Here is a 13,962-nt window from a genome sequence, read left to right on the forward strand (position 1 = left end):
GTTAAGGTAATAATTTTTTAATTCTGTTCAAATTGGTTGTTTCTGAGGTCAGAAAGAACCATTTTAATAAATTAGCCTGGGGTTTTTTTATACATGAGACTGTATACATGAGACAGTAGTGTATCTTTTGAGCTATAGTATATCTTATAGAAAGAAATCCAATCTTGATTTAAAGATTTCTGGTGATGAAAAATTCACCATGATGATTTGGTTACTTCTTCCAATATTAAATTATCCCAAATATTAAAATTAGAACTTTATTTCCATTTGAATTTTTCAAGGTTCAACTTAAAGCCATTTAACATTTTTATGTCTTTTTCACCTAGGTTAAAGACCAATCTACAGTTGCTCCATGTAGGCATAACAGAGGAGCATTCATGCATACCTCTGGGACCCCTTATATGTAACCATATTACAGTAGTGTAAGTATCAGTTCCTAGAATCTATCTGGATTTATGTGGCTGTTCTGGAAGTATGACATTTTTTAGTGGGACCTCTTATTCCTTTATAACACTGTTAATTAACCCATGTAGTCACACTTGTGATTGGAATGCAATCCTCTTTAATTTAAATCCCTTGAACTTACTCCACATGCCCAAATCAATCAGTTTATCTTCCAGACTCTTCCTCCCCTCTCTCTCTTCCTCACGCACTTTCCCATTGAAGAAAAAAATTCTTACCTTTTGCATTTTTGCCCTATCCCTCAACCTCCTTTCTTCTTTTTCCAATTGCCACCATACGTCCTTAACCCAGAGTTTTTCTCCACAAATTCTCTAACACTCTCATCTTCTTTGTCCAGATGTCCCACAATGAGCTCCTCTGAAGTTCCCCAATTTATGTTCATTTTTCCTCATTTAAAAAGGGCAGTATATACTCACCCTTGCTGTTAATTTTCTGCGTTTTTCCATGGATTGTAAAACCACCAATAGGCAAAAGCATAATGTTCACATAAAACTTTAAAAAGCAACATGTAATTGGAATGGATGCGTCTACACATTCATTAATGCGCCATAATTATATTGCATTATGTTTAGTACTTGTGGGCACTTTTACACATGGTCTGAGGGATGGGGGTGCAGTGCTTTATTTAGAGCCTCTCTAATTAAAGCACCACTGCATCTCCTGTATCAGAGTCCCCATGCTTAAAAATGGTGGTGGGTGTGCTGAAACTAAAGCTCATTCAACAAGCTTTAGTTCAAGCACCCAGCTACCATTTTTAAGTATGGGGATGCTGATACACAAGATGCAGGAGGCTGCTGGAGTGCGGCAATTGTCACGCTCCAGGAAACTCCATGTGCTGGAATACCAGCATGTTAGAGCAGCGTCCATGCTCATGTATAGGTGCCTTGTAGGTACTAACTTAATGTACCATAATCAGCACTATAGAGCATTGACACAAACAAATGGTCTTTTGTGATATTAATGCACAGTTGACTAAATCTAGAATGAGTCTACTGTGCTCAAAGCATCTCATGTAGACATGCCCAATAAGTATTTAATATCGTTGGTAAGCAAATGAGGTCAAGAAAGAGAGATTGAAACAAGCATGTTACACAAACCAGGTTTTTAATTTGATACAAACTGAAAGATGCCAGTGAATACAAATATCAGCGTAGAGCGGGAGACAAATGCATGGTAACTAAGCTCATTAACTGGTGAGTTTGCACATGTATGCAATCTCAAATAATAACCTTTTACATTGTTTGTGTGTGTGTGTGTATTTTAAAGGATAATAATTTAAATAACAGAATCTTACATTATTTACTCAAGTGAAATTTCAGCTGTTTTCAACATGATAGCAGGATTGGTCCAACTTTTAGACTTTAAATTAAAGTCTATAAATGTGTAGTTTTATTAAAATGACAAGAAATGTCAGTGGACACAGCATATTAATAAAGCCTATCCTACCTTCCTTGTTTAGGCAAATTTGCAATGGATACTACAACCAGGCCCAATTTTAATGTAATTATTTGAATTATTTCAAGTTTCTAGTAATGCAGCTTCTCCATCATATTAAATAATGGACTTCAATTGTTTTTTTCTTGAGTAGGGACCTTATTGTTGTGTCCACTATGAAATATAATGTCATCCCCACACAACTAAGCAGTAGTTATATTCTGATTGTTTTTTTCCCCTATATTGATACAAATCAAGAGAAACTACCAAGCTACCAAGCAGGCACATCTACATGTGCAATTAATGCAACTGAATATGCTCCGGCCAATCCCAACATCACATAAACTAATCCCATAATTTAATCCTGACATCACTGCCTACACATTCATTTAAGTGTGGTAATTTACTATGTCATAGGATAGTACCTGTGTCTGATAGGACTGTCCTATGCTGGAGTAAATTATTCTGCTGTGCCCTAATTGTAGCACACGTCTGGACAGTGATGCTTAGCTGCTTATTAAATTAGTCTAATGTACAGTAAAGTGCATGTGTAAATGTACCCAGTAACTATCAGGAGTAGCAGTGGTGTAAAACCAGTATAAGTCAAATTGGTAGCAACCCCATTTTTTCATACCCACATAGATTCTTCTGTCTTTTAGTAACATCTTCATGATTTCATGTTGATAACATCATATATATCTAGTCATTATTATTACTTCTCTTCACAAACCAGTTTTGTCGTAATAGGTATTTGGGTTTGTAGTTACCTTGAGCAAATGATGATCTAGTGGAATTGGGTAATGCTTCTATGGAAGTGGATGGGACACACTTGGCAATGACATTAACAGTGATGTAAGTTGGTCATAAGCAGGTGTAAGAGGTAAAGTAGAAGAGCTTGTGCTGACCCAGAGCAAGTATATTAATTCTGTATATCACTAAAACAACTGAACTTATTTTCTCCCATGTTAATTAAGTGTGAGGCTGCTGGGCATTTCAGTTATGTAACTGTGTTGAAGAAGAGGTGGAGAGGGAAAGGGGTATTTTAAACATGCAAATTATAACTATATAAGTAAATGCAAAAAAAAATTGTATTATTTTACAACTAAATACAGAATCATAAAAAATACAGCAGATTTCAAGAGGTTAATTTATTTTCTTAAGGTGCACTGGTGCACCTCCTGTTTCTATGTCATGTGGGCTCTAACAGCCAAATGGGTATTTGTCTAGAATATTTCTCTTAAAGAAAAATGCTGTTTAACTCATCAGGCATCTGGAGAATCTCTACCATTATTTTCTCATAACCTGAAATTCTTGGTGAGACGTAGAATACAGGTGCATATAAATGCTAATTTGAAAACTAGAAACCATATTCCATACACAACATTTCCAGTGAAATCAAGGAAAGCCTTCTATAAATACCGATGTCAGAATACAATCTTTGATGTCCAGGAAAAGACTAACAGTAGATTCTGAACCTAAGTACAAAGCTGTGAAATTAGACCAATTCCTCTAGAAAAGTAGAAATTAGTATGTGACTCAACAATGGCTACTTTAGTTGAAGACCCAATAAAAAGGTTATAATTATAGGAGAAAAGCATGATCAGTTCTGAATATTTTTTAAAATGTGTGCTATATTTTTAGAAGGAAAAATATATAGCAAGGTGAGTTCTCCTAAAATATTTTTAGCTATGAAAGACAAATTAATGTGACTGGTGAATCTCACTGTTAGCACGCTGTATGAAAGACAAATTAATGTGACTGGTGAATCTCACTGTTAGCATGCTGCAATGCATAGTCATTGTTATACATGTAATTATTGTAAGCAATCCAGTCATCTGAACACTGGTATTCTTGATCAGACTGAATGTACTGACAATAAACTGTTTCTTTTCCCAAGAAATAAGAGGGAGAGAGTCTTTGTAAAACAACTGCACTGAACTGATATGTCAACTTTCTTCGGATTTTAATGATTTCACCTGTTCTTCCATAGTTCCTCAGTGCTCTGGCCATTTTCTGGTACGTCATGATTTTGCGGTTCCCTTTTCTTTCCCCCCACAGCTCTGCAAGTTTCTCTTTGTTTTTGGAAACAAACTGGAAGACACCATTGGATTTATCCACCCACTGAATGCAATTTGCCATAGCTGGATCATAGAGAGACTCGTGAAGATATTCAAATAGACGAAGCTTTTTTCTCCCTATATAAGAAAATAAAATGCAAGTGGTTAGAGTAGACTTCAGATCTGTATTGATGGGCAGTTGTCCATTTCCTGTTAAAGAGTCTTAAAGATGAAGCATAAGCCAACCTAGTAGCCTGACGTGGATTAAAAGCCCAATATAAGCAATGCATTAAAACAGAAATAGAGTAATGGGGTTTATATTTGTAAGACACAGAGGGTGTATCTACTCAAAATGCCACAGAGTTCAGTGGACTGTTCCAGAGCTTTTGTGCATTGGCACAGATTTTGCCGTGCTGCACTAATGTGCAATAGAATTAGTCTCCTGTGCATTAAGCATCACAAAAACATTGCATTTGCATTTGCTACTGTGCATTAGCACAGCTACTGTGCCTTTATCTTACCTCAAATTAGAGGTATTAAGCTTAATGCACAGTAGGAAAGGCACATCAATGAACATATAGACGCACCCAGACAGACCACAGTTATAGGGATTTGGTCATCACAGGATTGATTCACTGAGTTTGGGATGACTAGAAAAAATATTCAGTGATTTTTGTCACCAGGGTACACACCTGACAAGACATTTAAATAGACTTCTAGTAAATGCTGAAGAACCAGTGCCTGGGACCAAGACCAATTTCTTTAAGCAGTACAGGAAGGAAGGTCTGGAGAGGGCTGGTAAAGACATTTTAAAGTAAAGGATTTTTTTTTTTGTCAAAATGTTGTTTGGTTGAGTCTGAAGTATTACAAAACAAACAGCAATTCTGATGTACTACATTTTTGTTGCAAAAGTGGATTTTGTTCAATTCAAGAAATAGAGGGTTTGAGAGAGATCAGTATAAAAACTATAGAGATCTGTTTTGTGAATCCAGCAGGGTGCTGAACTAGATGACCTTGTAAGGTCCCTTCCAGCCCTACTTTTCTATGATTCTATGAAGAACAAGCAGGTATGGGGAGATGGAAAGGGGAAAAGAGGAGTGATTGCCCTGGCCTGTCATCTGTATTGATATCACTGACTGCCTCCCTCAAAGAATAAAATTACCTGAAGGAAGGTGTCTTTCCCCAAGGCATGATCCTTACAGAAGCATGGTCCTGTGGAGGAGGCCCCCTTTCTGGGAGGGACTGCCTTAGTTTTTTTGTACAGGCTGGGCAAAATCTTATATAAGCCCCTACAGAGGCAACTAGATTGGGAGTTAAAAATCTGATACAAAGAGGAGGATTCTTAAAATTCTTGCCAGATTGGCAGACAAGGTTCTTTGGATAAATCCAATATCTTTTATTAGACCAGATAAAAGAGTTGGAAAAATTATTCTTTGCAAGCTTTCAGGTACAAACACCCTTCGTCAGGCTGAGGAAGTGTCTGCAGTCGGGCTGTGCTCTTCCTGGATGGGCCAGGAACATTGCCAGAGTAGAACATTTTAGGGAAGGGAGAATCTACACAGAAGAATAGGTTTCACTTTGACCACAGTGGAAACAGTCTGCTGGTGCCTACAGCTAATAAGACTTTGGGTGACTGTTTTAACCTGGAAGTTAGGAGGAAGGTGGCAGCTCCCAGGAACACTTAAATATCTGTTAGAGATGACAGTAACCCTGCATTTGGTAATAAAAAACAGGACCAAAGTGACAGCTGAACTAGGAGGAACAGTTTGAACTCAAAGGTACTTTCCAGAAACATAACAGGGTGTCAGAAAAAGGAGTTATATAAAAGTAGGCACATGGCTAGTCATAAATAATAGGAACAACTCCCCCCCCCGGTAAATAAATAAATAAATGCAAAACTATGTGAACTGGAATGTCTGGAAATGGATGCGGTCATAACAGGCACTCCTGAGAATGGCAGTTCGGAAAAGGTCAATGGGACACACTAATGAAACACCTGCCTACAAACTGTATAGGAAGTGGCAGGAGCCAGAAGGAATAGCGAAAATCTCTATGAATACAAAGACCAAGTCATAAGAATATAGTCATATTAATAGCACTGTATATACTGACCTCTTAATCAGAAAAAGGATATTAATCTCTCTCAACACTGTTGATTTAGGCAACTAAATCTACTGGAACAGCTATTACTTAAGGTAACTTCAATTAGTTACCTGTTAAATGGCCAAGAGTAACAATGAGATAAACTTTAGAGGCAAAAATTTAATGCTATATATAACTGTTCCTTGGAACAGCAAATTCTAAAGCATTCAAGGGAAAGAGTTATTCTTGACTTAGTCCCTAGGAGTTTATCCCAGTAGCAACTGTCACTGAACCACTAAGCATCAGTAACCACAGTATAATTAAGTTCAACGTCCATGGGGAAGAGATTATACTAGAAACTGGCACTGTGTGGCTAAACTTTACAAACGGGGATTTCAAAATGAAACAAAAAACAGGAAGCTACTCAAAAAGACCCTAACATCAAAAGCAAAGGGTGTCAACTCAGCAGGGAGGCTACCATAGCAGAATCACAGAAAGCAGGCTTACCCCTAGGCAAAAAAGGAAGCTAGATGGCAAGTAATAAATGGAGTGGTTAAACTGACTGTTCCAGCCAAGCAGATAGTCTTCAGAAAATGGAAATCCAACTCCAGCAAGGTCAATGGAAAAGAACATAAACTACAGTTACTCAAATGCAAACTGGAACTTGAGGGAGCAAAGGGGTAATTTGAAGAGCACAAAGAAAATAATTAAGTGTAAAAACCTGATGAGTATATTGGACCAGAAGGAATAAAAGCAACAATTAAAGTAGATGAGGATATTATTGAGAGCTGAATTATGTCTTTGTATCTACCTTCAACTCAGGTGATTTGGAAGGATACCCAGGCCTACCCTTTCCTGATGGCAATGAAGAGGCATTGTCAGAGACTGAGATATCAAAAATGTATCTAAGCTAATGAGATTCTGGAAAAAAACAGTCTGCTGGAAAGGTTGCTATAAATCACGCAGATGGCTAAACTGTTCCACTCTGTTATCTGATTTACATCAGCTCAGAACTGAGCTGTGTTTCAATAACTAAAATCAAAGCATGAATTAAATGTCTTCTGTTAAGAGTAAAGGAAAAAATTAAGAAAACAATAAAAGAAACATAATTCATCAGGTCAAAGGGTGCGGGGGTAGAAGGATCTGGAGAGAGCACGAAGTGTACATTAGTATTCTTTCTACACACCTTTTCCTCCTTTTTGCTGGCTGCCAGATGCATGCATCAGTTGGTTTTCTGAAATATTCTGCAGGCTGCGGTAGACAATCTCATCAGAATAAAGATTTGTTGGGCTGTTCTTTAAAACAAACAGAATTGCTAATAAAAAACACATGGTAATAAAAAACACTTGAAAAGAATCCATTTTACAGGTAACCTCTGGAATTCTACTTTTTATCAGAGGAAAAAGGAGATTTTTTCCTTATTACAGCATTCATCAGGTTTAGGAGAAATGATTGCTCTCCTACTGAAGTGGGGTATAGTGGGAAAATTGTAAATGTTCCCATCATCAAACAATTTCAGCTGTTGTGTTAGGAGTAGGGAAGGGAAGAGAAAGAGCTTTAGGTTCTACTCTCAAATGCCTAAGGATATGTAAAAGGCCGTGGCCATCTGGACTTCTGTTACAGTGCTCCACTCTACTTAGCTGCTTCCTGGCAGTGGGACTGCAGTGAACTTGAGCAAACAGTAACTATCTCAGCAATGCTCCCATCTTCCTTCACTATTTGAACACTGGGCACTTTTACACGTGCTCCAGAGATGGGGAGAGGGGCAGGGGAAGGGACGGGGAATGTTTTAATTAGAGCAGCTCCGAGAACCGCTCTAATTAAAGCACCAGAGCTTCTCATGTATCAGCATCCCATGCTTCAAAATGGTGGTAAGGGCACTTGCACTAAAGCTCATTTGGCAAGCTTTAGTTCAAGTGCCCCGCCACCATTTTGAAGTGTGGGGATGCTGATGCAGACTCAGTTAATCAAATCTATGTGGCACACTCCAGCAGACTCGATTAATCGAATCTGCTCTGACTCATTGTAATTATAGCACATTGGAGCAGCCTCCATGCTTATGTACCTACTGTCCTTTCAAAAAAAGCAAAAACCAGGAAAGCCAATTTGGATCAAGAGCCAAAATACTGCTTCCCCTTCCCCGGCATTCTAAAACCAAGCGGCCCAGGAACAGCATGAGCAGTACTTGACAGTCTGTTTTTCCCTGTGACAACTACCATTCTAAAACATCCTAAAAAAGGAACAAACTACTGACCCTAGAGTTTGTTCTTTTCTGTCTGCTCCCAGAAAACATAAAAGTCACCCCTCCTCACCCTAATACTAAGATTGTTTGCTAGCTTGCACAGAACTCCAGTGACTGATATAATCTAAACTACAGCACCAGATAGTAAAAAAAAATTACATCTCTTTACTTCTTGATTTTCTCAAATAGTTGGTCCTATTTGGTACCACAAGCAGTTATTACTAAGAGGAGACCTTCAAACTCATTGTGCAAAGGTTTCTTATGTAACTATGCCAGAATTACTTTACGCCAGGATAAATTTTTGTTAGGGTGTGAAATATGAACAGCTTGTTATCTTTTTACTGCTGTGTAATTGATCTACTTACTACTACATTCCGCCAGTTATACACCGGTTCCTGTGTTGGTGGTGCTACAGAGTAGTTTGGGTTTGCTCGGAAATGAGGGTGATGATTGATTACCGTCAGGCAGTTTTTACAATCTATTTGAAAATTAAGGAAAAAATTTAAAATTACACACAGAAGAATGAGTGAGAAAAAGAGAAAAGAAGCAGAATTATTTCTGCAGGCCCCTGTTCTAACTCATGACGCTTTACATAAAATACCATGAGTTACGCTCCCCCCCAACCCAATGGACATTCACCAGGCTGCATCAGCCCAGCCCTGATCGTGTGACAGATTAATCTTAGGAAATACAATTTCCCTAAGGTGCTCCAGAATGGACCACCTTCATCTGATCCCTCATTTGATGAGAGTGAATTTGTCATATGATTGGCCACTTTAAAAGCGCTCTGCAGCCATGTACATGTGTCATGACATGGCTGTAGAGTGCTTTCAGGAGGCTAATCATGTTACAAACATAACTTCTGTCTGTGCCCTAAAATTACTTTTGTTTCAGGATGTCTTATCTTTCTATGGCTACCTTCTAGATTACAAAATCTCCAGAGAAAGCATTCTCAATATCTATGGTTTGGACAGGACCAAGCAGATTGTAGCCATATACATGTTCATTACTATTCATTAATAGGTTATTTGTTGGTTGTGGAAAGCAGAATGTTTAAAAAAAAACAGGCATTCATGGATAGGAAGCAGTTTGGATAATGAAGAAAATGCCTATGTTTACCAAATAGAATGATGAATGGGATAATCTTGGAAGACTACAAGAAGTGTTAGATTGTAAGAAAGAAAAAGGAAACACTTCCTGTGCAAGTTATACAATACAAGGTAATGGAATAAAATAAGAACTAAAATTCTGGAAACTTGATTCTAGGAAGTGCCATCTCAGGAATCTGAAAATCTTAATATTAAATTGTTTTAAAATGTTATAGGTCTAAATTAATTACAGGGATAACATTCTAACAGCATTTGAAGTGCCAGATAGAACTACACTTAATCCCTCAGGATATTTATAGATAGCAGAACTCAGCACTGGATTGCAACATTTGGAGGAGGTCACATGCTGCAGAAGAGGTCTTTAAAGAAGTATGATTACTCTATTTTGAAGTGCAGGCCAGGTCTGGGAAGTGCTGAACACTTTGAATTACATGTGGTTGGCATCTCCCTGGATTTGGTCCTTCACAGATTTGGACAAGAACAATACATTGCATATTAGCAATTATTAACCTTGCAAAAAATGTATATAATGAGCTTGTAAGCCAAAGTAAGACTTTAGACAGCAGACCCAGACCAATTAACATCAGTAGAGGATATAACTTTTATATACTATGTCTTTGCCTTAGAATATAATAAATTACTATGTCAAATAATAATACATTCTCTTCAGTGAAATCCTAGTGCTACCAAAGTCAGTGGGAGTTTTGCCACTGGTTTCAAGGGCAGCATCATAATTTAACCCCCATTCTTTCAGTGTTGACTATGTTGACATTTTGTAAAATTAACAATTATAGGAAGAGCTCTAGCTGTCCAGTAGTCTAATATTCAAGACTTCTTTACCAGAAATCTCAATTTATGCCCTGATTAATTAAAGATTTTTAAAAGCCAGCATATTTACATTACGTTGGAAATTAATACATTGCATTTTCTAATACACTTCCCAGAATTCAAAACACTGCACAAAAATATTTGTCTTCATTTGTATTTAATTCACCTTAATGGAAATTAAGTGACTGTTGAAATCGCTGGTACCTGAATTACCTTTTTTGTATTACAATGAATTGTTTCATCAGTTCACTCACAGTATACCTCACAGAGCAATTTCCAACATGTAAACTGAAAAATAGGTACTGTACTGTAATCACGTATACTTTGAGAACAGAAAGCTATTGTCCAAGAAAAGCTGTTTAAAGGGTTCTTCCCCTTGTAACAATTTAAAATGATAACGTGAATTGCAATAATAGTCCTTTTTACCTGGTGGATACTGAATTTCACCATCAGAATGCTGCTGCAGCACTTCTAGGGCATCTTCAAAGGCCTGACCCAATATGTCTTGATCCGTAATATTCTGTAAGAACAACAGATCTTTTCAGTTTTAAATCAGCAGAAACCAGTTCTGAGTTATCATCCAGTTTTAGTTGCATGCTCAAGGGCAAATGGAATAACAGCATGGAATATTGATAGAATAAACCATCCTGTGGGAACATACACGGTAGCCACTTTTGGCTTGCACCTTGGAGAGAGACTCAGAGATCAGTGGGACAATTGAAGTGAGTAAAATTACTTGCATGTAAAAGTGTTTTACAGGCCATTTCCTAAATTTGCGGGAGAAATTTTCAAAAAGAATATTCATTGTTACTAGACTGGTTCAAAAACTTTAATAAGAAAGTTTATAGCTATACTATAATAGGACTTACTAACACCAAACCTATGACTCAATAACATACAGGTGATTCCACATGCTACACGCAAATTGGGAACTGTTGGCAAGTGAGAATGCTACAATATTCTACTATTGGAAACCACACTGGTGTTTTACAAAACAGTTAATTACCACTGTAGGGTAGCTTGGTATTTTTTTTCACAGCAGAGAAAACAATACTTTTCCAAATTACGCAATCTCCTGAAAACTTCTAATGCAAAGTTTATAATCATCCTTAATGAAAAATAGAAATAAAGAGATTGTTGACTTACCATTACTTAGATACCAAAATGGAAATCCTGCTTAAATGAAAAGAATGAAATTTTAATATTTTAACCTGAATACAGTTATTTTGGTGACATAACTGGAGTTACACCAGATTATTTCTCATGAAATTTAGGATATGCTACAGTTCAATATAAGATAATTTAAAGTGCTTACAAAAATAAACACATTAGAGAGGGTGCTTTAGTAGAAGTTTTTAATGAATAATAATTAAATTAGTGGTTTTAGAGATTGGTCTTGGATTTTGTATAAAAAAACCCCACACAATTTCTTTTTAATAAGACCCCGTGAAAGAATGCCATGGTATTTTCCATAAAGATATTACTTTTACATTATAATCTCACATATATTACTTTTATACACTAAAATTTTAAATTTTAAGGTGAATAGGTACATAATTTTACATAATTACATTAACTGCTTAATTTCCCAGAGAATATTAACCTGAATTGACTGCAGGTATTTGCTGGTAAGTCTTTCATGTTAATTCTTGTTAAATTCTTTCACACGTCACTGAACCAAGAGTAATTTTTCCTATTACAGATTAGCATATAAATATATATACATATATCTAACCCTCCAGAGTAACTGTTAGCTTCTTCCGATAATTAGATTGTTTTACAAACCTTGATAATAGATGTTATTCCAACCCCAAGTGGAATATGTGTTATATGTAGTGTTACTTATAAATGGTTCCTCAGTTTTCTCTTTTTGGCACACTTAGCATATCGACACAGATTCTTATAATTATTTTCACAGCCTTAATTAAATACCTTGCGTTTTTTTCTTTTTAAATGTTAACATATTGAAACGTTCTAATTATTTTATGAATCCATATTTACCTCATTAGAGGTAAGATCTTGGTTTGTTTAAAAGAGCAGAAATGTTGCCAATGGATATAATATTTGACTTCATGAGGGTAGCAAGGTACAGTACTTATACAGATGAAGGTTGGTACTTATACAAATTTGTTTTCCTGGACCATACAGATCTAATGTCTACCAGAAGTCTGGGAACCATTGATCCTTCCAGATCATGGTGCATGCATGAGAGGTCACCCAGACCTTTGGTGCATATATCTAGGTAGGAGTCGGGGGTTTTTTTGGAGGAATAGAGGCTGCCCAGATCTTCCATCCTGCCTTTAGACCACTAAAACAGAATCCAAAGGCCAGACATTTGGTGCCTCCATGTCTGCACTTGTATAAGCATCCAGGAATTAAACCCAGGTCCCCTGTGTGGCAGACAAGGATTCTACCACTGAACCACAGGGCACTTCCTACCAGAAGTAGCGAATTTTACAATATGTATCACATACTTTCCATATACACTTATAGATCTATTTTAAAACAATGATTGAATAAATCACTACCACGTCTATGGTATCAAACAAAAAGAGTGAAATCCTGGTTCCAATGCAGTCAATAGACATTTTCTTACAGATTTTATGGAGGTCAATATGGCACCTGCCTCTTGTGCTCAAAACAGGAGGGATCAACTTTATCTTTGGTATAAATCTACTGATTTCGACTTTTGGTGTGCCTGAAAGCAGATTTGGGGCCATGTTGCATGTCAAACTTTAGAAATATATTTAAAATCTGTTTCAACATTGCTAAAATCAGTAGTTGTTCCCCTTGACATGCATGCAATCATACATTAAAACCAGCATTCCTTAAATTTTAATTGACCAGTACTTGTGAAAATGATTATTATATTGCCCTATCTCCAGACTAATAAGTAGTACATTTGATAGCAATATCTGATTATGGTTTCAATAACCTACAAGGGTAAAATATCAGATACCACTGAACAGCTGTACCATTTACAGAGCTAAAAATTACAAAAGCCTCCCCCTCCCCCAATAAAAAGTTATACCTTATTTTTCAAAGAAGTCTGACCACTTACCTGGGATAGGAACTTAACATACAGCACAGCAGTCAGTTTAAAAATACTGAGGGACTGAATTTTACAGCAATAGGCTGGAAGAGGGGATGCATTAAATAGCTAGTTTTGGGGAAGTGATTCAAGTAGGGGGTTTTTTTTAGATTTAAGGTATAGTGCAGCGCCACTATGGCTTTTAATTTAGCTCTGGGCCATATAGAAATCATCAGGATACTTCAGAAGGGTCTTCACAACAGTAGGGTGTTTTACTTTGGAATTAAATAAAATGGTGTAATCATTGTTTAAATTATGCAAAATTATAAGCAACTGAAACTGATTCATTTGACTGTAAGAGCCTTGCTTGTAAAACTGCTATGAAAACATTACATCCCAAGCACATAATCTACATCCTTTCCCTCTAATATAAAGATGTTGATGGATTTTAAGGACACTTGGGAATAGATAAGAACTTCTTGGTTGGCTCAGTCTAAACAACAGACTAAATCAAAATACAGATCAGAACACCAAAAAACTCTACGGAAATTTGGATCTGGAAATCAATGTTTAGATCAGTGGTTCTCAACATTTTTAGACTCAAGGTACCCCTTGGAAGATACCAGCTTTTCACTTCTACTTGTGTTTTGACTGTGGGAAAATAGTATACCAAGTCTTACATTGCAAAGGACTCTGAAAGACCATAACAGGTCTGAA

General features: G+C 36.8%; 1 protein-coding gene across 3 annotated transcripts in view; it reads right to left on the reverse strand.

Annotated features, from left to right (window-relative positions):
• Nucleotides 1-1,699: 1,699 nt before the first annotated feature.
• The window catches only part of SPIC (Spi-C transcription factor), a 45,445-nt gene continuing 33,182 nt past the window's right edge, over nt 1,700-13,962 (reverse strand). Inside the window, exons 1-6 of one of the 3 annotated variants that reach the window (XM_090041095.1) lie at nt 13,276-13,336; nt 11,361-11,387; nt 10,641-10,734; nt 8,643-8,755; nt 7,222-7,330; nt 1,700-4,091 (exon numbers count right to left, since the gene is read on the reverse strand). In XM_090041095.1, coding sequence (XP_089897221.1) covers nt 3,646-4,091; nt 7,222-7,330; nt 8,643-8,755; nt 10,641-10,734; nt 11,361-11,363 — 765 coding nt within the window. In that variant the 5' untranslated portion in view covers nt 11,364-11,387; nt 13,276-13,336 and the 3' untranslated portion in view covers nt 1,700-3,645. Of the gene's footprint in view, nt 4,092-7,221; nt 7,331-8,642; nt 8,756-10,640; nt 10,735-11,360; nt 11,391-13,275; nt 13,337-13,962 lie in introns of those variants that run through there. The other 2 variants (XM_090041096.1, XM_090041097.1) reach the window with 2 other exon arrangements.

This window comes from Crocodylus siamensis, chromosome 4 (assembly GCF_052110815.1).
Source record: "Crocodylus siamensis isolate JL-2025a chromosome 4, ASM5211081v1, whole genome shotgun sequence".
In the NCBI taxonomy this organism is placed as follows: Eukaryota; Metazoa; Chordata; order Crocodylia; family Crocodylidae; genus Crocodylus; species Crocodylus siamensis.